The sequence below is a fragment of the Myotis nattereri genome (genome assembly GCF_964212035.1).
Source record: "Myotis nattereri genome assembly, chromosome: 10".
Lineage (NCBI taxonomy): Eukaryota > Metazoa > Chordata > Mammalia > Chiroptera > Vespertilionidae > Myotis > Myotis nattereri.
Genome location: NC_138085.1, coordinates 82,928,837 through 82,950,478, shown reverse-complemented (window position 1 = coordinate 82,950,478; position 21,642 = coordinate 82,928,837). Strand labels below are relative to the sequence as shown.

Genomic DNA, 21,642 nt, shown 5'->3' with positions numbered 1-21,642 from the left:
GACCATGTGGGCACCGGCTCCGCTGGCATTCCCCTGGAAGCTGCTGGGCGCCCTGTGGGGGCCACTGGGCTCCCTGTGGGGCAGCCTGGCACCCCTGCTCCTCTGGCTCCGGGCGGCGCTCCGGCTGGGGCTGGGCTGGACCCACAGGGGCCAGGGGCGGCGGGACGGGCCAGAGCCCGAGGGGGCGGGGGAGGAAGAGGAGGGAGGCGGCGGCCCCGACGGGCCCCTCACGCCCACCAGCGTCAACTACCACTTCACCCGCCAGTGTAACTACAAGTGCGGCTTCTGCTTCCACACGGCCAAGACCTCCTTCGTGCTGCCTCTGGAGGAGGCCCAGCGGGGGCTGCGGCTGCTCAAGGAGGCTGGTGAGTCCCGTCCGTCCCGCCCCCTGGCACCGGGGCTCGGCCACGGGCGCTGGGCTGGGTGGAGGGGCTGGGGACACACACCGGGTGGGGGCCTGCGGTTTCCCATCGCAGGGCGAGGACACCGCATGGTCCCTGGAGGCAATGCCGGCTGACTCCGGGGAGGGGCGCCCGGTGTTTTAAAACCACGGGGCCAGCTGGGGCCGTCCGCCCAGCGTCTGGGAAGAGGCCGGTGGGAAGGCTGTGGTGCTGTCCGGCTTTGTCCAAAGCACCGATGGGTCGGGTTTTCCAGAAAGAGTTAAAGAAGCAAGTCCAGCTCGGCCGGCGTGGCTCAGTGGCTGAGCATCAACCTAGGAGCCAGGAGGTCCGGGTTCGATTCTCAGTCGGGGCTCATGCCCAGGTTGCGGGCTCCATCCCCAGGGTGGGGCGTGCAGGAGGCAGCCGGTCCATCGTTCTCTCTCATCACTGATGTTTCTCTCTCTCCCTCGCCCTTCCTCGCTGAAGTCAATGATATGCATGTTTATATATGCAAATCTGTGCCCAAACACAGGCTTGGCCCGGGAGTGGCAGTGGTGGCATCTTTCATGTCTCCCTCTGGAACTGGGCAGACGTGGCTCTCGAGCCCCCTGGCGAGCTTGAGCTGGGTAACGGCTGGCAGGCAGGCTCCGCGGTCAGCCCAGGGGGGCGCCCTCCTTCACCCCAAGTCCGCCCTCCTTCCCTCCCGTCCTGTCTGTCCCGCAGCACGCACATTCCTCCCCTGCTCTCACTTTCTCATGGAGGCTTAACCGGCATCCACGCCGTGGCCCCCACCCAGAGGGCACCCCGTGCCCCCGCGGGAAAGCAGCCCCCCCCTCCTGGGTGGAGAGGCCACGGCCCCGAAGGCCCGCTTCCCCCCACACCCACCTCCTCCCGGGGCAGCCGCCACGCCCCTCCGCGCGCCAGGAGCTCTGCCTGATGTGCACTGTGTGCGATCAAACCCGCGCTTGCACCTCCCTGGGCCTGACTGTCTTGCTCCCCATCCTGTTGCTCGGTGGTCCAGGGCCGCTGGGTCCCGTGGGGTCCGGCTGAGGGCTCCCCGTTTCATCTCACTGTCTCTGCGGCCCACGGGAAAGCCCACTCTCTCGCGAACATATTCCTGATGCTCTAACTCGCCCTCTTAGCCCTCTTGCACCGCACCACGCCCCCGCCCCCGCCCCGCGTCAGCACAGCCCTCGAGGCCCGCGGCCAGCTCCCTGTTGCCACCAGCACCCCCACCCCACGCCACACCCCTGAACCCCAGCATCCGCACCCCCAAGCCTGTGGTCACACTGGCCCCTCTTCCTGGAATGCCGGGCACCCCAATCTCTGGGGGAACGTTCCTGCTCCTCTTCGGCAGACGAAGGCCCTGCCCTTCCTCTGGGACCCCCGGCCCCTGGCACGGGTGCGAGTTATAGAACTTTCTAGGTCGAGCGGCTGTCCCGAGTGGTTGTTTTGTCTTAATATCCGAGGCCCCGGAGAGTTTGAGCTCCAGGGTTGAGGCCCAGCAGTTGTGGGTGTCGCCTCGCCAAGGAGCTGGAATGGAGCAGGGCCCTGACACGCTTTGGGGTGCGGAGTTAGCGATGCTCCGAGCCTGCGTGGGGGGCGGGCTTGTCCTGTGGGCGGGTCTTCGGCTCTTGAGTGACACGGGCCTGGCCTTGAGTTCCTCGGTTACACGGCTTCTCCGACATCGAGCTCCTCTGGACGAACAAGCCTTAAAACGCAGATGAAAAGGTAACTGCACCCCCTCAGGCAGCTGTACATGACACGGCCCGTGGAGCTGATGACTGTTTGCAGGCGACAGCCTATCGCGCGCCGCAGTCACACGTCCACGCGGGGGCCTCTCAGGGTTAAGCCGGTGACAGCCACGGAACGGGGAGGGCTGGGTGCGGGCCGGGCGGTGCGCCCGGGAGCAGGTTTCTGGCTCAGAGAGGGGCGTCGACGTCGGTGACGACGGACCATGTGAATTCACACTGTAACCTGAGTGCCTTTTCGTTTACACGCGCCCTGTATTTAACGTGAAAGCACGCGGGCTGAAGAGACCTCCGATTAGTCACCTCTCCGGCTCTTCCCCCGCAGGAGCCGCTGAGGACCCGTGCACTCGTGTGCCACCCTTCACGTGGCGCCCCTGGGGGCGGGCTGACCTGTCTGAGACCTTCCCCCCATCCCTACTCTCCTTCAGCTGCTCATCAATTTTTTAATTATGTTTTCATTGATTTCAGAGAGGAAAGGAGAGGGAGAGAGAGAAACACCCATGATGAGAGAGAGTCATTGATTGGCTGCCTCCTGCACGCCTCCCACTGGGGATGGAGCCCGCAACCCGGGCCTGTGCCCTGACTGGGAATCGAACCGTGACCTACTGGTTCCTAGGTTGACGCTCAGCCCCTGAGCCGCGCCCGCCTGGCAGCTTCTGGCCCTTTCGTACCCTCCATCCCTGCTCCTCAGCCTCAGCGAGAGCCTCTGTGACAGCCGTCTCCCTTTCCTAGTTACCCCCCACCCCCCATTCAGCCCGACTCCCAGGGGAGGGGTGCACCTGGGTGACGCTGCGTGTGGCACCGGAGCCCCCCAGCCTGTGAGCTGGTCCCCGGGGCTGCGAGAGCAGGCACCGTGGCCCCTCACAGCCCCGCTGAGAGCGGAGGAGCCCCCGGAAGGGACCACAGCTGTGATTCGGGTGGCCCCCCGGACTGTTCTGGGCAAGTGGGGGACCCTCTTTCTAAAGCTCCTCGGGGAGCACAGGACTTGCCCAGGCCCAGGGGGCGTCCTGGGGCCGGTCGCCTTCAGGAAGGGACCCCGGAGGAGCCGTCGCTGTGGTTTCGGGGGAGGAAGCGCACAGGGGGGGGCACCGGCCTTCTGGCCCCGGTGCAGGGGCAGCGACAGCTCCCGGGGTGTGAGCCCCAGGCAGCAGGCGCGGGTGCCCACTGACGCTGCCCCAGGACCGGGCTGGAGCCTGTGGCCAGGGCCTGGGACGGGCAAGGTGCGTCCTGAAAAGCTGCTGCCGCTGCACGGATTCCGTCGCCCCGGCGTCTGCTGGGGAGCTGGGGGGAGAAGGTGCTCAGGGAACGGACTGTGTGGCGGCGAGCCCTGTCCCCAGAGGCGCATGGTGGACACGGCAGGACATTGGAAAGAAAGCCTCTGGAAGAGAAAAGGCGCATCCGTGTGAAGGCGCGTTTATAACGTGTTTATAACGTGTTTATAACAGTTTCTCAGGCACGGGCAAGGCTGTGGACACCTAGAGGGCAGTAAGCAAGGCCTTCCAGCTCCGCGTGCAGAGGGTTCCACCCACACTGCTGACCGCGGCGCTAGTTTAACACCCACGAGTCCTCGCTGTCGTTCTGACTTTACTATTTTGTTATTTCCCCCAGGAAACTCCTAAAACATTCTTCCAAAATAAGGGAGTCAATCAACCCAGAGCAGGGCAAGGATTTGGGGCAAGAGGCACTGGTCCACGGAGGGGAGGGGAGGGGATGGGAGGGGAGGGGAAGGAGGTCCCAGAACGGAGGGGCTGCTGAGGAGCATCCGATGGTTCTACCTGGGGAGGGTGTCTGCCGTGCACGTCTGGGTTGCCTCATGGCACCCGGGCCTCTTAGGCAAGTCCCTCCGTGTGTGACCCGGTCCCCGCATTACCGAGCAGTTATTCAATAGAAGGAAGACAAGAAAACCAACCAGTGACTTTCCTTTTCCTGGTGAAACCCTGGCTTTCCCACACGGCCATGTCCATAGAGCGGGGCTGACGGGCCTGGGCCTCGGGGAGGGGAAGGTAAAGGGAATCTCATGGCGTTTCTGTGACGCTGAGAAAACAAGACTTTGGCCATTGAGGTAATGATGGGTGCCTGTGGCCGGGAGAAATGGGAGAAAACTGTGTCTTGGCCCTGGCTGGTGTGGCCCAGTGGAAAGAGCACCGGCCTGTGGACTGAAGGGTCCCGGGTTCGATCCCGGTCAGGGCCCAGGCCTGGGTCGCGGCTCAGTCCCCAGTAGGGGGCGTGCAGGAGGCAGCCGGTCCCTGCTTCTCGCTCACCGTGGGGTGTCCGTCTCCGCAGGCATGGAGAAGGTGAACTTCTCGGGCGGGGAGCCGTTCCTGCAGGACCGCGGGGAGTACCTGGGCCGCCTGGTGAGGTTCTGCAAGCAGGAGCTGCGCCTGCCCAGCGTGAGCATCGTCAGCAACGGCAGCCTCATCCGCGAGCGCTGGTTCGTGAAGTACGGTGAGCGCCCCCCGCCCGAGGCCCGTCCCCGCACGGCTGCATGTCCTCCCTCCCTGGGCCGGGACCGGGACCAAACAGCCTGTTCTGATCTCTTCGCGAGCCGCGTGTGGAGTTAACGGCAGTGAGTTCTGCAGGGCTCCCGTGAACATGTGTGGAGAAAAGGCGCATTGTGTGAAGGCGTGTTTATAACGTGTTTATAACAGTTATCTGCGGGCAGACAACAGCACTCGTGAGCTCAGCTCCTCGGGGCCGGCCAGGGTGGCGAGCAGGGGGCTGGGCTCCAGCTTCCCCACCTTTTTGCTTGTTTGCCATCACCCTTAAGTCTCCTAGGAAGTAAGAGACTGGCCCGGAGGCGCGGCTCAGCGGCTGAGCATCAGCCTGTGAACCAGGTCCCGGTTCGATTCCTGTCAGGGCACAGGCCCGGGTTGTGGGCTCCATCCCCAGTGTGGGGCGTGCAGGAGGCGGCCTGTCAGTGATTCGCTCTCATCATGGATGTTTCTCTCTTTCTCCCCCTCCTTCCTCTCTGAAATCGATTATATATGTGTGTGTGTGTGTGTGTGTGTGTAATATGCTAATTAGACCAGATGTCCTTCCGGATGACCTTCAGACAAAGCCGGGCTGTGAGGGAAGCCCGGGTCCTGGGTGCCAGAGGGAAGCCAGCAGCCAGGGGAAGGAAGGCCTACTCTTGTACGAATTTTGTGCATCGGGCCTCTAGTAAAATAATAAAAGTGTAGTATGCTAATGAGACCAGATGTCCTTCCGGACGACCTTCCAGACAAAGCTGGGTCTGCGGGGACTGAGCTCCTTGCACAAATGTCATGCACCGGGCCCCTAGTGTGTGTGTGTGTATATATATATATATATATGAAAAGATGTAGGTCTGCCAAGCCCGTAGATCCAACAAACTGACCTCCCTGGGAAGTGAGTGAGACTGGGAGGGCGTGCTGGCAGGAGCGTGCGCACACACACACACACACACACACACTCACTCACACACTCACACACTCACACACACACACTCACACACACACACACTCACACACACACTCACACACACTCACACACACGCACGCACACGCACACGCACACTCACACGCACACTCACACGCACGCACACACGCATGCACACACACTCACACACACTCACTCACACACACACATACTCACACACACGCACGCGCACACACACGCACACGCACACACATGCACACTCACACACTCACACACACGCACACACACACACGCACACTCACACACACGTGCGCACACGCACACACGCATGCACACACACACTCTCACACACACTCACTCACACACAGACACACACGCACACACACACACACTCACACACATGCACATGCACACACACACGCGCGCACGCACACACACACACACTGACACACACGCACACACACACACTCACACACACTCACACACACACTCACACACGGTGGAGAGTTTCTCTCGAGTGTGAACATCGCTGGCGTCCTGTGAGGTGCCTTCTTTCCTAAGACTGTTTTACCGTGTGTAGCGCATGTTTTCGTGTGTGTGTGTGTGTTGGGGGGGGGGCACACGGTGTTTAAACAATGAACGTGAGTGGGTAACGCAGGTCTGTTCCATCCCGAGGAGGTGGGAGCCGCCGACAGGGTGGGGTCCTCGGCGGAGAGCTGACCGCCGCCCTTTCCCGCAGGCCAGTACCTGGACATCCTCGCCATCTCCTGCGACAGCTTCAACGAAGACGTGAACGTCCTCATCGGCCGCGGCCAGGGGCGGCTCAACCACGTGGAGAACCTCCGGAAGCTGCGGCGCTGGTGCCGGGAGTACCGCGTGGCCTTCAAGATCAACTCCGTCATCAACCGCTTCAACGTGGACGAGGACATGCGCGCGCACATCCAGGAGCTGAACCCGGTGCGCTGGAAGGTGAGCGCCGGGGGCTCGCCCGGTCCCGCCGCACCGTGTGGGCGGGAACAGCTTCGGGGAAGTGGAGATGGTGAGCGTGCAGCTCTGAGCCGCAGCACCAGCCGGGACCAGGGTCCTGCTTTTTTAAAAAATATATTTTTACTAGCGGTCCGGCACACGAAATTCATGCACGGGTGGGGTCCGGAGGCCTGGCCAGCGATCAGGGCCGATCTCTGGACCAACCGGCAGGCGATCGGGGGCCCCCGCTGGCACCTGCCTTGGCTGGCCTGGGGCCTGCAGGCTGGGGGCAGCTCCTGCATTGAGCATCTGCCCCTGGTGGTCAGTGCACGACGTGGCAACCGGTCACTCCACCGGTCACTCCGCTGTTCGGTCAATTTGCATATTAGGCTTTTATTATATAGGATTGATTTCAGAGAGGAAAGGAGGGAGAGAGATAGAAACATCAATGATGAGAGAGAATCATGGATCGGCTGCCTCCTGCACGCCCCCTACAGGGGATGGAGCCCACAACCTGGGCCTGTGCCCTGATCAGGAATCGAACGTGATCTCCTGGTTCATAGGTCAACGTCCAACCACTGAGCCACACCAGCCAGGCCCTAGGTCCTTCTTTTATTCCTTAAAGTAGAAGCTACGTACATTCTCTCTGCCTCAGTTTCCCCTCCCGTACATGCAGGGCTGATCCCTTCTGGAACATGGGGAGGTTGGAGGCCGGGGTATGCTAGGTGCTGGGAGACGTTCTGAAGCCTCCGAAAGCCTCGCCTGCACTCTCGAGGCAGCAGAGCCAGGCTGCATGTCCTGCGGACGCCGTTCCGCATCTGTCCTGAGCACACGGCTTTTCATTGGTTCTCAGGAGGTGGCCAGGGCAAGGCCCTGCCCAAGCTGCAGCAACGTTCATTCACCGAGGTTTGTGCCTCCAGTCTGACCCCCCGTCAGCTCCTGAAGCGTCTCAAGTTCAAAGACACCCCTGTGTTGGTCGGCTGCCGCCTGTGGTCACCTGACAGTTCCCTGGGACGGAGCTTTTCCTTTCCCGATGATGCAGTCCTTACCGTGGACTAACACCACACACACACCCCTATTTATTTACTGAAAAGAATGTTGGAAAAGACCATTCATGGCTTTGGAACTGTCCTTACGCATTAACTGAGAAACCAATACACCCCAGGGGCCTTCCGCAGGGCATATGATTACACCCAGTGGGAAGGACAGCACTTTGAAAATGCTTGTATCTTGATTTGGGGATTACAAACAATTGGCTTTTTAAAAAATATTCTTTTTAATTGATCTCAGAGAGGAAGGGAGAGGGAGAGAGAGAGAAACGTCCATGATGAGAGTGAACCATCGATCGGCGGCCTCCTGCAGGCCCCACACGGGGGATCGAGCCCTGGACCCAGGCTTTGGCGGGAGAACTCGGAGCCGCGCCGGCCGGGCTCCATGTGTCCGCACGGCCCACGTGTCCGTCCAGGAGCATTTGCTAGTCTGCGGTCCAGACACTGAGGTGCTGAACCCAGATAGAGCATCACCTGGACCCGTTCTTCCTTTTAAGAATATCTGTGCTCCCTAAACCCCAGGGCCAGCTCCAGTGCCCCCCGAGCAATGTCTTTCTAGAACGTTCCTCAGAGTGAGGCGTCACCTCGGCTCGGGAGGGAGGAAGCTGGGGGCGGGGCCCAGGTGTGGGTGGCCCCCGACGGGACGCTCTCGCCAAGCACACGCGTGTTCCAGGTGTTCCAGTGCCTGCTCATCGACGGGGAGAATGCAGGGGATGGCGCCCTGCGGGAGGCCGAGCGCTTCGTCATCAGCAAGGAGGAGTTCCAGAGCTTCCTGGACCGGCACCGCGGGGTGCCCTGCCTGGTGCCCGAGTGCAACGACAAGGTGGGTGGCCCGCGCCGGCCTGGCCACCGCACGCTCAGATCCATTCCGAGGGGCCCTCTCCCCAGCTCCACGGTGTCATGTAAAGACGGGCGGACTAGGGCAGAGTCCAGGGCTGAGGCCGCCATCTGTCCTGCACCCTCCAGCCCTGGGCCCTTTGTTTTTTTTAAAAAAAAAAAAGTTTACTGATTTTAGAGAGAGGGAGGGAGAGATAGAAACATCCATGGTGAGAATCATTGATCGGTGGCTTTCTGCACGCCCCCTCCTGGGGGTCGGCCCACAACGGGGCATGTGCCCGTGACCAGCATCGAGCCCGGGACCCTTCAGTCCGCAGGCCGACGCTCTATCCACTGAGCCACACTGGCTCGGACAGCCCTGCGGCCTTTGCGTGAGCCCACGGTGCCACCTCCTCCAGTGGGCATGGTGCCGCTGTGCAGGGCCGGTGTGAGAGATGAGCACTGGTCTGTCCTCCTGGAATGTAGATGTTGAAAAGGGGGAAGTGGGGTGCCGGGGGAATCGGCCCCTGGGAATACTGGGTAACGAGGAGCAGGATCTCCCACTGCGAGAGGAGACGGGAGACATTTTTCCAAGCAACACGGGACCCTTCGGCACAGGGCAGGGAACCCGGGCTTCGAGACTGGTGGGTCGGAACACCAGCTGCCATGAAGGGTTGGGGGGAGGAGTGGGGGAGGAGGTGGGAGGGGGAGGAGGCTCACCTGGGGCCACATGCCCAGAGCCACTGGGGCGAGGTGGGAAGCGCGGAGCCAGGGGTAATGACCACAGACACACAGACCCGCCGGACGGACCCCGAGTGTGAGGCCGAACGTGAGGCTGAGCCTGTCCCTCTCCCTTTGCAGATGAAGGACTCCTACCTGATTCTGGATGAGTATGTGAGTGCCCCCCACGGCCACGCGCGGTCACGGCAGGTGGTGAGGTGGCCACGAGGGCCGAGTCGGAGCATCGTGCTGGGCCCCCGGTGGTCCTTGGCCAGCGTTTCATCTTTCTTTCTTTTTTTTGTTAATCCTCACCCTCGGATATTTCCCATTGATTTTAGGGAGAGTGGCAGAGAGAAACATCGATGTGAGAGGGACACATCGATGGGTTGCCTCCTGCACGAGCCCCGAGCAGGGCCTGGGCCAGGGAGGAGCCTGCAACTGAGCTTGAGCAGACGTGAACCCAGGACCCTTTGGTCCTCAGGCCTACGCTCCATCCACGGAGCCACACCGGCCAGGGCAGCATTGCACGTTTCCATGGTTCCCGAGCCCGGTCCCTGTGCCAGGTTCTGGGTCACGCCCGTGGGCAGGCTCAGTGGGAACCCGCCCCTGTATTTGCTCTGAGCCTCAGGGATGGGTTCCCCGTGGCTGTGGGTCCATGGACGTCCCACGGAAGCTGGCATGACCGAGTGTCCTCTGCTGTGCCCCTGGGGGCCAGGGGTTTGGGGTTCCCCGGCATAAGCCACCCCACAGGGTTTAGGGCCTTCGAGGCCTCGGGGGCTGCCCACAACCCCTGACCTTGGATGACCTTGGCTTTGCTGGGAGGAGGTGACAGTGCCTCTCTAGAGCCGCCATGACCGCTCCCCCCACTGCCCTCCCAGGGAGAAGGGAGCGCCCCCTCCTCAAAATGCTCCCCCACTTCCTGTCCTGTTTTGTGTGGCTCTTTTTTTGGTGATGGAGGGAGGGGTCTGGATTCATAAGATTTTGCCCATATTTTTAGACCAGAACAAATAATTCCATTCAAAGACCTGTATTTATTTATTTAAAAAATATTTTTATTGATTTCAGAGAGGAAGGGAGGAGGAGAGAGAGACAGAAGCATCCATGATGAGAGAGAACCATGGATCGGCTGCCTCCTGCTCGCCCCACACTGGGGACCGAGCCCTGAGTCCAAAGACCTGTTTTTGAAAAATGAGTCTAATGAGAACTGTGGCGGCAATTTTTAAGTTGGATTTGGTCTTTGGAGAAACGCTTATTGTGACTTTTTAGCTTTTTATCGTTTTCAAGTTCATCAACGGTAGTTCATAGCGACTTCTTCCATGTTTTCCTTGTGGGGCGTGCGGGGTCAGGTGAGAGCGCGAAGGCGGTGCCCGGGCCGGCAGGCCGAGCGTAGCATCCGGCCCACGGCCCGTGGCTCGCGGCTCGTGGCTGACACAGACTGAAATGGTTGGATGCCAACAAGCCGGGTTGGAGTCCAGCGGTGAGTTTTACGGGCACATGACGCGGAAACCCCCATGTCTGCCCTGCCTTCCAGATGCGCTTCCTGAACTGCAGAGAGGGCCGCAAGGACCCGTCCCGGTCCATCCTGGACGTGGGCGTGGAGGAGGCCATCAAGTTCAGCGGCTTCGACGAGGAGACGTTCCGCAAGCGCGGAGGCAAGTACGTCTGGAGCAAGGCCGACCTGAAGCTGGACTGGTAGGGCTGCCGGACGCCTGGCCGCGTCGCGGGGCCCCCGCCGCACCTGGGCGGCCCGCGGACTGCCCGCTGCCCACGGTGGCTGACATGTGGTCCCGGCGCGCGTTACCACGGTAACTGAGCTCCATGGATGCGGACCATTCGCTGCGGCCACTTCGCTTGTTTGGTTTGGTTGGGGTGTTTTGAGCACCGTTTCCTGTGATCCCTGCGTTTCCATCTCCAAGTCATTTTTCCTGGTTTGTTCATTTGATGGTCACGTCTTTTCTGCTAAATCCCAGAGGCCAGTGTTCACATCTGGAAAGAATTGGAACACCTCCCTGCGGCCACGGCTGCTTGTGGCAACGCCGTCTCCCTTCCTGCCCTCACACCATGGATGCCCTGGACTCCCTCCCCCGGTGTGCAGAACGTGGCACAGGTGTGTCCGGCTCAGGAACGGCCACCTCATCAGGCTCCAGTGCCGGCCCGGGGAGGTAGCCGCGTCCCCCGATGATGCCGGGCCCAGCCCAGGGCCCAGGCTGACTGCTCCGTACACGAGGGCTCTCTCTCTCTCTCTCCTTCCTCCCCAAGATTCCTAGCAAATCCCAGGTACACTTCCCAGTTCACGATGACGTTGACCAGGGCTCAGGCCTTGGGCTGTTGTGTGGACCTGTTATTCAAGCCACACGAGTCTGTTAAGCAGAAACTGGGGCGTGTATGGGGCAGATGGCCGTCGGCTCGGGCGTGTGCGAGAGCGTGAGGCGGGGCACACACCAACCGGGTGCCCTGTGGACGGAGCCGAGGACCCGTGTCCTGCTTCTCGAGTCCTCGGGGCCACTGGGAGCGAAGCGCCGTCCGGGCCTGAGGACAGGGCCCCACGTCTCTCCCTCGCACCACGCAAGGCCGGGAGGGACCTGTCCCCGAAAGGGGTCAGGACCAGAGCCCTTGTTTACGTAACCGAGTCCTTGTTTATGGCCTGGAAAAGGATAACTTCCTGTCATTGTTTCCAAAAAAGCAAAATCATGGAAAATTTTTGGCAGGAGCAGAGGAAAGAGCTATTTCCATCCCGCTGCCACTCCGCCGCCCGCCGCTGGGTGGCGCGTGCCCGGCTGCAGGGCGGCTCCACGGGCTGGTCAGCTCTCAAGGCCGGCGGCGTCGGGAGGGTTTGTCCTTCGAGCGTCTGTCTCTCAGCAAAGACATCCCTCCTTCCGGGTTCCAGCCCCTGCTGTTCAGCGGGAGTGTGTGTGTGTCCCATAGTGTTGTCCTCGGTTTCCACAAAACACACACACACACACACACTCACAGACACACACACACACTCACAGACACACACACACACAGAGACACACACACACACTCACACACACACACTCACACACACTCACACACACACTCACACACACACACACTCACACACACTCACACACACACACACTCACACACACTCACACACACACTCACACACACACTCACACACACACACACACTCACACACACACACACTCACACACACAGACACACACACACTCACACACACTCACACACACACTCACACACACACTCACACACACACACTCACACACACACTCACACACACACACTCACACACACACTCACACACACACACACTCACACACACACAGAGACACACACAGACACACACACAGACACACACACAGACACACACACAGACACACACAGACACACACACACAGAGACACACACACAGACGCACACACAGACACACACAGAGACACACACACACACACACACACAGACGGAGCAGCCACTGCGTCAGGGGCCCTAACGAGCCCCCGGCTTTCCCTGGGCTGCAGAGGAGGAAACGATGGATCAGCAAGCTGTTCTCCCCCGTGGCCGTGGACGGGATCGAGGCTGTGAGGATGTCCCTGTAATCAGTGTAACCAGTGTAAACAGAACTCGGGTTTTTCTTCGCTTCGCGTGCGTGTGCTCTGCCAGTCGTCGCGTTATTCCACGCGAGGGAGCGCGACGGGCGCTCCGCCCTGGGTGCCTCTGAAACGGGACGCCAGCCTGAGTCACGTCCTCCGACCGGAGGGACTGTTTCTCCGCTGAAGGGGCCGGGACTTCTCCTGCCCGAAGGGAAACATCGAGCGAAACCAAGCGAAAGCTGCCGTCAGAAGCCGCGGCTCCCGCTCCGAGTCCCGCTGCCGGGAAAGCTCAGCCTTCCTCGCGCCCTCAGGACGGCGACGCCTGGGTGTTTAAAACGTGCGAATGGCCCCGCTCTCAGCCGGAGCAGCTCGGGGGTCAGGGCGCGGTGCTGCCGAGGTGGACTGTACAGCGTGGTGCTTGACGCTCTGTTTTAAACGTGAGTCTCCATTTCATGAAACGTGCTCCCCGGTTGCTGGGAAGCACCGGGCGGTGGCCGAGGCGGCTCCGTGGGAGCGTGACGGGCAGGTGCCGTGGAGCCTTGCCTTCCCGCGGACGTCCCCGCTGTGGGCACGGGGCGGGGATTTCGTCCTCAGGAGCCCAGACCTTCGCTGCCACGAGCCATCGCCCGCCCGGCCTTACCTGCGCCTCCTCTGCGTTCTTCAGCCGAAGGGGATGGGGACGGGCCCTGGCTGTCACGTGTGAAGAGGAGTGAGACCATTTGGCGGAACCACCCGGAACGCAGGCGCCTGCTCTGCGTCGGGCGGGAGTGTGGGGTCCAGCTGTTGGGTCGAGAGAGAGAGAGAGAGAGAGAGAGAACCTGATACTAAAGCGAGCGAACAGGTCACCTGGGGCTCAATCGGACGATCGGCGCGGCCACCCCGCGCGGAAGACGCTCAGGCCGCTGTGGTCACAGAGGCAGCTCGCGCCCTAGGGTTTACCGTCCCGCCCTGAGTGTGACTCGCGCTCTGAGAGCCTGGGGAGACCCATGTATATATTGTCCTTTGCGGCTGGTGCTGTGATGGAAGATGTCATGTATTAAAATGTGTTTTGTACAAGCCTCCTGTCTCAGTGAGTGCGATGAAGTGTGTTTAAGGCCGTTGTGCACGTTCCAAACTGCCGTCGCTAAAGGCAAGGACACATTACACATCAGCAAGGCTGTGCAGGCTCATGAGCACATTTTAGCCTCTCGGCAACGAGGGGAGTGGAGACGAGATGGCGGACACTCGTCTTGTTTTCCACGTGGAAGCCAGCGTCTGGGGACAGTGTCCCAAACTCATCCCATGGGAGGGCTGAGCTCCTGCAGACGGGGGACCAGCATGGCAGCAGCCCTGGGCGTGGGTGTCAGAGGGCTGAGCTCCTGCAGGCGGGGGACCAGCATGGCAGCAGCCCCGGGCTGAGAGGTCAGAGGGCCGCCCTGCTGAGTGTGACCTGGTCAGCTGCCCAGGAGAGAAAGGTCTCCCCCAGCACCCTGGTTCCCGGTGTCCGTTCAGTCTGGACCCCGCAGATGCCTGGGGCTGGCCCTGCATCGGCCCCACAGGCAGGAAAGGCTGGCGTTTCTGTCACCTGCTCCCTCTCCCGCCTGCTCCCAGCTCCCTGGCCCCAGCGTTCCCCTCACGCCTTCCGGCTGGAACCGGTCTCCCTGGGACACCCGGGCGCCTGAGCCCCGGTTAGAAGCACTCACCTTCCCTGAAGGCCATGGCCTCACTCCCTTCCCATCCCGATGGGCCGGCCTCGGCTCCAGGCCCCAGGACAGGGGTCAGGTCCAGGGAGGAGACTCCAGGGACAGCCGGAGCCCTCGCCATCGTGGCCGGGTCACCCCCAGCCACAGAGGGGTGCTAACCTCAGTGCCAGGCCCCGCGGGTGCGTGCCTCCACCAGTCCGGGAAAGTGACCAGACCTCACACAGGAACTGCGGGGCGAGTCCGGCTCAGAGGCCACTCACGGGGCGTCTGGCGTTGTGTCCGTGAGTGAGAAGAGCACACGTCTGGGGTCTGTTTGAGAAGCAGAGTCCAGCAACAGGAAGGAAATGAAAACCACCCACCACGGTGCCCCCAGAGGCGACTGCGCATTCACCCGTCTTCCCGGGCAGGCGCGAGTTCAGAGTTCAGTTCATGCTCCCTGTTCCCGCCCGCACCCCTTCTGGGGGGTCGCACAGCCAGTGGTGTCCTCAGCGTGAATGAGAGCAGCCGCCTCTCAGAGTCCCGCTAGGAGGGGAGAAGGGTCTGTGCGTTCACAACCCCACAGGGAGTGTGACACACGCCTTGGCTGGGCTCCCCCTGGCCTGCGGGCCTGCGTGTGGACGTGAAGGCCTCTCAGGTCCTGGGGATTCGCTTTATCTCTTTTTAAAAAAATATATATTTTATTGATTTGTTTACAGAGAGGAAGGGAGAGAGATAGAGAGTCAGAAACATCCATGAGAGAGAAACATCCAATCAGCTGCCTCCTGCACACCCCCCACCGGGGATGTGCCTGCAACCAAAGTACATGCGCTTGACCAAAACTGAACCCGGGACCTTTCAGTCCGCAGGCCGACGCTCTATCCACTGAGCCAAACTGGCCAGGGCGATTTGCTTTATGTTAACAACAACCACAACCACAACCATAGAAACAAGGCTGGAGCGAGCCGCTCCTGGGGTATCTGGGAAACTGCCCGAAGGCTCCGTCTTATTGCCCGGGCATCTCGGCCATCCCCGCTGTTCCTGCTCCCGGTTCGCATGCGGGTGCTTATGTTTTTCCCGCACCAGCCACGCTCCACACCAGCCACACTCCACACCAGCCACACTCCACACCAGCCACGCTCCACACCAGCCACACTCCACACCAGCCACACTCCACACCAGCCGCGCCCCACACCAGCCAGTGCCAGCCGCGCCCCACACCAGCTGCGCCCCACACCAGCCAGTGCCAGCCACGCTCCGCACCAGCCATGCTCCACACCAGCCACGCTCCACACCAGCCGCGCTCCACACCAGCCGCATCCCACACCAGCCGCACCCCACACCAGCCACGCTCCACACCAGCCATGCTCCACACCAGCCACGCTCCACACCAGCCGCACCCCACACCAGCCACGCTCCACACCAGCCACGCTCCACACCAGCCACACCAGCCACGCTCCACACCAGCCATGCTCCACACCAGCCGCACCCCACACCAGCCACGCTCCACACCAGCCACGCTCCACACCAGCCACGCTCCCCACCAGCCGCACCCCACACCAGCCACGCTCCGCACCAGCCGCACCCCGCACCAGCCGCACCCCACACCAGCCACGCTCCGCACCAGCCGCACCAGCCACGCTCCGCACCAGCCACGCTCCCCACCAGCCGCACCCCACACCAGCCACGCTTCACACCAGCCACACCAGCCACGCTCCGCACCAGCCACGCTCCACACCAGCCGCACCCCACACCAGCCACGTTCTGCACCAGCCGCGCCCCGCACCAGCCGCGCTCCCCACACCAGCCACACCCCGCACCAGCCACGCTCCACACCAGCCGCGCCAGCCACACTCCACGCCAGCCACGCTCCGCACCAGCCACGCTCCGCACCAGCCACACTCCACGCCAGCCACACTCCACACCAGCCACGCTCCACACCAGCCGCGCCAGCCACACTCCACGCCAGCCACGCTCCGCACCAGCCACGCTCCGCACCAGCCGCACCCCACACCAGCTGCACCCCACACCAGCCGCACCCCATACCAGCCACGCTCCACACCAGCCACACCAGACACGCTCCACACCAGCCACGCTCCGCACCAGCTGCACCCCACACCAGCCGCACCCCACACCAGCCACACCTCGCACCAGCCGTGCTCCCCACACCAGCCATGCTCCACACCAGCCACGCTCCACACCAGCCACGCTCCCCACACCAGCCACGCTCCACACCAGCCACACTCCACACCAGCCACGCTCCACACCAGCCACACTCCACACCAGCCACGCTCCGCACCAGCCGCACCCCACACCAGCCGCGCCCCACACCAGCCGCACCATTCGCCGGGCCGACCAGTCCCTTGCCTGCCGACACCACCGGCTGGAGAGAGCATCAGACCCCACAGACACACCGGCTGCCCCCGGGATGATCTCCTTATTAGGAAAGGACACAGCTCAGGAGCGGCCAGACGGGAGGGGGCAGAGGGAAGGTGTGTGGGAAGGCACCTGCCTCTCCCCACATCGCCAGGGGTGCCCCGGGCTGGAAGCTCTCTGAGCCCATCGGGGTGTCCCTGGAGGCAGCAGCCATAGTCATGCGTGATGAGAGCGTTAGCCTTGATTCAAGGCCACCCTCTCCCCTCCTTGAAGGTCAGAGGGTGGGAGTAGGGTCCCGACGCTCTGGTCACACAGCTGGGCGGGCATGAGGCGCCATGGCAACCATCACACCTGTCCGGCCCCCCCAGCCCTGCTCAGTGGGGGAAGCCCGCGCCCTCACCCCCTTTTCTCACGTTAAACCTCTAGGGCAGTGGCCCTGGTGGCCACGCCTCTTGGGAATGAGCTCTCGGCGCCCACTTCCTGTTGGCAGGGACCGCACCAGGTCAGAGGCCTTGGGTGTCAGCAGGGACACCCATCAGGGACCTGCAGCGGCTGGGAATGTGCGGAAGCCGTAGATGCCGGGTGAGCACTCAGCGCCGGCCCTCGATGAAGGGCCCGCCTGTCACAGGACCCACACGTGTTGTCCAGTGTGCAGGGGGGGACACGTAACTTTACCCCGTGGGGCTCCCAGCCCCGAGGGGAGTGGCAAAGCTAATCTGGTAGGAATTCTCCCAGACCCTCCCTCGGGCAGCAGGGACCTCAGGTGGTCAGAAGCAGGGACCCTGCAGGGCGCCCTCCTCTCCATGCTCAGAGCAGCCAGGCGGTGGGATGGGCTGGGGTGGGGCGGTGGGATGGGCTGGGGTGGGGGGGTGGGGGGTAAGCTCATGTGACCTGGCAGAGGGCGGGCCTCTCATCCAGCGCCCGTTTCTTTTCCTTTTATTTTTTAATATAGCGTTTGTTTTGTTTTTGATTCCAGAGAGGAAGGGAGAAGGAGAGAGCGACAGAAACAACAATGATGAGAGAGTCACTGATCGGCTGCCTCCTGCACGCCCCCTCCTGGGGGTCAGGCTGTAACCCCGGCCTGTGCCCTGGCCGGACCCGAACCGTGACCTCCTGGCTCCTAGGTCGCAGCTCAGCAGGGAGCCACGCGGGTCAGGCGGGCACCCCCTTCTCTCCAGCTGGCGGAGATGCCCCTCCCGCGACTGTTGGCACCGGGACAGACTTCCAGGAAGCCGGCCGCGCGCCCTGTGCGCCAGGCCTTGGGGGACGTGGTTGGGCGGTGACCGGCCGCCGGCGCTTGGCACCCACTCTCTTCCCGCCGGCGTGTCCGCTCACGTCCCACCCGCAGATGTCGGCCTCTGGGCGGCTCCGGCGCCGCGGGCCAGGCACCTCCTCTCCGTGGACGCGGGCCGTGCGGTGCCCAGGGCGGGCGGCAGGGGGCGCTGCGCGGCGGGCGGGGGCCGGAGCTCCGCGCCCCGTCTTTGTGCCGTTCGCGCCGCCGCCCCGTCTCCCGCCGGCCGCGCGCCCCCGAGGCCGGGCCGGGATAAAGGGCCGCGGGCGGGGCGCAGGCGGCGGACCCGCGCGCACACCCACCCGCGACGCCGGACTCGGGCGGAGCGTTCGGAGCCTACGGCGGCCGAGCAGGAGCCGGGACCCTGGAGCACGGCGCGCGGGACCCGGTGCGTGACGCGCGTCCCCTTTGTGTCGTGTGGGCATCGGGGGAGCGGGGAGGGGCCCGGGGCCCGGGATGCGGCCGCGCGGAGCGGTCCGGGCGCGCGGGCGGGACCGTGGGCTCCGGGCCGAGGGCGCCACGCTGGCCCGGCCTGCCCAGCGGTGGCCTCGGCGCCGCGGCCACTTGGGAAGCGCGGGTCCCCCCTCCACCCCGCGCGCGGGTTCCTGGCGCCCCGGCTCGGGGGGCGGCGAGTGCCGCGGGGCGCGCAGGCCGCGGAGGGCGAGGTCTGGGAAGGGGCGCCGAGGGCACCCGCTGCGCACACCCCTGGCGCCCTGCGGACCCTGGCCACCTGCCTGCCGCCACGCCTCTGCCCTCCGAGGGGCGGGGGGCGGGGGGCTGGGGCTGGGGCCGTCCCCTGCGGGTCTCCCCAGCTCCCCCCGAGCGCGGCGGCCCCGCCCGTGGGGCACCCAGCCGGCGAGGCTTGTGCGCACCTGGCGCTCCAGGCTCGGGAGAGAGGGGTTCCTTCTTGTACCCTAATGCTCCCCATGGGGAGGCTCATTGGGTCGCCCCAAATGTGTGCGTGCTTCCCCCCACCCCCACACCCCCTCCCGCTAAATTACAAAAAAAGAAAGAAAAAAGCATTCCATTCTGCAGCGGTGTAACCTGGTTCCTGCCCAGGTGGGAGGCAGGTGAGGGCGGGAGTGAGCGCTGGGGGGTGGAGGGGTAGAACCTGCACTAAGAGGTGACCCCCAATCTTGCTCCTGCAGTTCTAGGAGGAAACTTTCCTGGGGGAGGGGCCCGGAGTTAGTGAAGGCCCAGGTGAGGCAGGCCAGGCCCAGGGCAGAGCTCCCACCCACAGAGGTGCTGGGGAGTGAAGGCCGAGGGAGGTGGGCCCAGGCCTGTGGGCGCCCCTGCTGCTGGAGGGGCGGCCAGAGGGGGCCGGGTCGCTCTGAGCGGGAGGGGAAACTTGGAGGTGGGCCCGATGGGATGGCAGGAAGGGCCTGGCCTGAGGGCTGCCCAGGCAGAGGAGGAGGGGAGGGGGCCCGAAGGGGTGTGTGTGTGGGGGGGCCCTGTCCCAGGTCCTGGGGCCAGGCAGGCACTCCGTGGTGTGTGACTCCCTCCCCCAGTCCTGGCAAGAGGCACCCCGTCTTTTGCAGCTTCCTAGCGCCTTTCTAAGTCTTGCTTTCATTATTTTTTAAAGAGTGCAAAGAGGTCATGCCCGCAAAGGTCAGATGGGAAGAGGTCACAAAATCAGGGACTTCCTGGCGAGCTGGTCGTGACCCTGTGGCAGTGGGAGCCATGGAGGGTTGTAGAGGAGGAGAGTGGGCGAGCTGGCCCTGGTGACCGAGGCCACGTGGAGGGAAGGGGGGTGCGGCGTGTGAGCCTCAGAACCCCGCTCCCCACGGGCACTGCTTATCGCCGTCCGGCCTGGGCCCAGGTCCTCCTGGGAAAATGGGCTGCAAATGACCGCATTCTGACAGCATGGAAAACGCCCAGCCTCAGCCCAACTGGCATTTGGGAGTTTATATGGTTATAACTCAATTTAAAAAAATAATTTTTTATTGATTTCACCGAGGGAGGGAGAGGGAGAGAGACAGAAGCATCAGTGATGAGGGAGCATCATGGACCGGCTGCCTGCTGCACGCCCCCCACTGGGGATCGATCGAACGCACAACCCGGGCCTGTGCTCTGACCGGGAATCGAACCGTGACCTCCTGGGTCATAGGTCGACGCTCACTGAGCCACCCCGCCCGGGTGGCAGTTTATGTGTTTACAGGGGCCTCATCTCACGTCAGTAACCTTGGAAGGGGAAGTGAGGGGGTGACCTCAGTGCCGGGGCAGAGCTGCGGGCGCGGGTGCGGATGCGGGCACCCAGGCGGCGGGGCTGGGACAGGAAGCTGCAGCGTGTTCAGGTTCCCACGCTGTGGGGCTGTGCTGGGCCAGGGCTCCGAGAGCGAGAGCGTGTGGCCCCACGAGGCGCCCTGGAGTGCGGCTGCCCTCGCGGTTTGAGACCCACACGGTTCAGCTGCAGCCGATGACGCCTCTTCGGGGGGGGGGTGCCGCTCGGCAGGGCCAGGCGCTGTGGCTCCCAGGAGGCCCTGCTGCCGGCTCCTCCTCTGAAAGCCTTTCTTTCTTTTTAAAAAAATATGTTTTTATGGACTTCAGAGAGGAAGGGATGGGGGAGAGAGAGAAACATCAGTGATGAGAGGGAATCATGGACTGGCTGCCTCCTGCACGCCCCCCACTGGGGATCGAGCCCATAACCCAGGCCTGTGCCCTTGACTGGGAATCGAACCCTGACCTCCTGGTTCATAGGTCGACGCTCAACCACTGAGCCACGCGGCCAGGCTGGGAGCCTTCCTTTGTGGGAGAGGCAGGAGGAGGCCTGTCCCAGCCAGGATCCCAGAGCGAGGTGGTTGATGGGCTCCTTGCCCAGCCCCTCCTGGTGACCGGGAGGACCGGTAGGCTCAGAGCTGAGGCCAGGGACCCTGGTCACAGAGGGCTGTGCCGGCCCAGCCTGGCCTCCGCTCTCCTCGGCACTCAGGACAGCTTCCCGCTGGTCTCGGGGTCCCGGCCACTGAGGCCTGTGGGGGTCCAGCCTGGCCTCCGCTCTCCTCGGCACTCAGGACAGAGGGGCCGGGGCGGCCAGCTGTCCGCGGGTCTCGGAGTCCCGGCCACTAAGGATGCTGTTGAGCTGCAGACGCTTCCCAGGCACCTGGCCTGGCAGGGACCCCGCATTCCTGGGGTGCGGGACAGCAGGGCAGCCCCGAGGCCAGTACAGAGTGGGGTGCTGCTAAGGAAGACAGACGAGCCTCTCCACGGCCACTAGGGTAACTTCCTGCCTTGGACCCCCAAGAGCCACGTGGAAGGAGCCTTCTCAAAGCCTCGCAGCCACCTGAGGGCATCGTTTCGGTCAGCCTCCCCTCCTGGCAGCATGGCTCACACCCGGAGGCCAGCCTCCCTCCTGGCGGCATTGCTCCCACCTGGAGGCCAGCCTCCCCTCCTGGCAGCATGGCTCACACCTGGAGGCCAGACTCTCCTCCTGGCGGCATGGCTCACACCTGGATGCCAGCCTCCCTCCTGGCGGCATGGCTCACACCTGGATGCCAGCCTCCCCTCCTGGCGGCATGGCTCACACCTGGATGCCAGCCTCCCCTCCTGGAGCATGGCTCACACCTGGATGCCAGCCTCCCCTCCTGGAGCATGGCTCACACCTGGATGCCAGCCTCCCCTCCTGGAGCATTGCTCACACCTGGATGCCAGCCTCCACTCCTGGAGCATG

The 21,642-nt window shown here is 63.2% G+C and overlaps 2 protein-coding genes across 4 annotated transcripts in view; both read left to right on the top strand.

Moving 5' to 3' along the window:
* Positions 1-11,754, top strand: RSAD2 (radical S-adenosyl methionine domain containing 2). Its single transcript, XM_081100715.1, has 6 exons — positions 1-365; positions 4,415-4,576; positions 6,267-6,496; positions 8,216-8,365; positions 9,220-9,252; positions 10,610-11,754. The coding sequence occupies exons 1-6, from the start codon at positions 5-7 to the stop codon at positions 10,772-10,774; spliced, it is 1,101 nt and encodes a 366-aa protein (XP_080956841.1). The 5' UTR covers positions 1-4; the 3' UTR covers positions 10,775-11,754.
* Positions 11,755-18,138: 6,384 nt separating this feature from the next.
* Positions 18,139-21,642, top strand: part of RNF144A (ring finger protein 144A) — a 40,432-nt gene continuing 36,928 nt past the window's right edge. The window contains exon 1 of one of the 3 annotated variants that reach the window (XM_081100499.1): positions 18,139-18,366. The gene's annotated coding sequence lies outside the window, so the exon portion shown is untranslated. The remainder of the gene's footprint in view (positions 18,367-21,642) is intronic. The other 2 variants (XM_081100497.1, XM_081100498.1) reach the window with 2 other exon arrangements.

Bases quoted from the DNA above. Each gene is read 5' to 3' on its own strand.
- RSAD2 (XM_081100715.1), top strand. From the start codon at position 5: ATGTGGGCACCGGCTCCGCTGGCATTCCCCTGGAAGCTGCTGGGCGCC. The intron at 366-4,414 runs GTGAGTCCCGTC...CCGTCTCCGCAG, and splicing joins GCGGCTGCTCAAGGAGGCTG to GCATGGAGAAGGTGAACTTC. The intron at 8,366-9,219 runs GTGGGTGGCCCG...CTCCCTTTGCAG, and splicing joins TGCCCGAGTGCAACGACAAG to ATGAAGGACTCCTACCTGAT.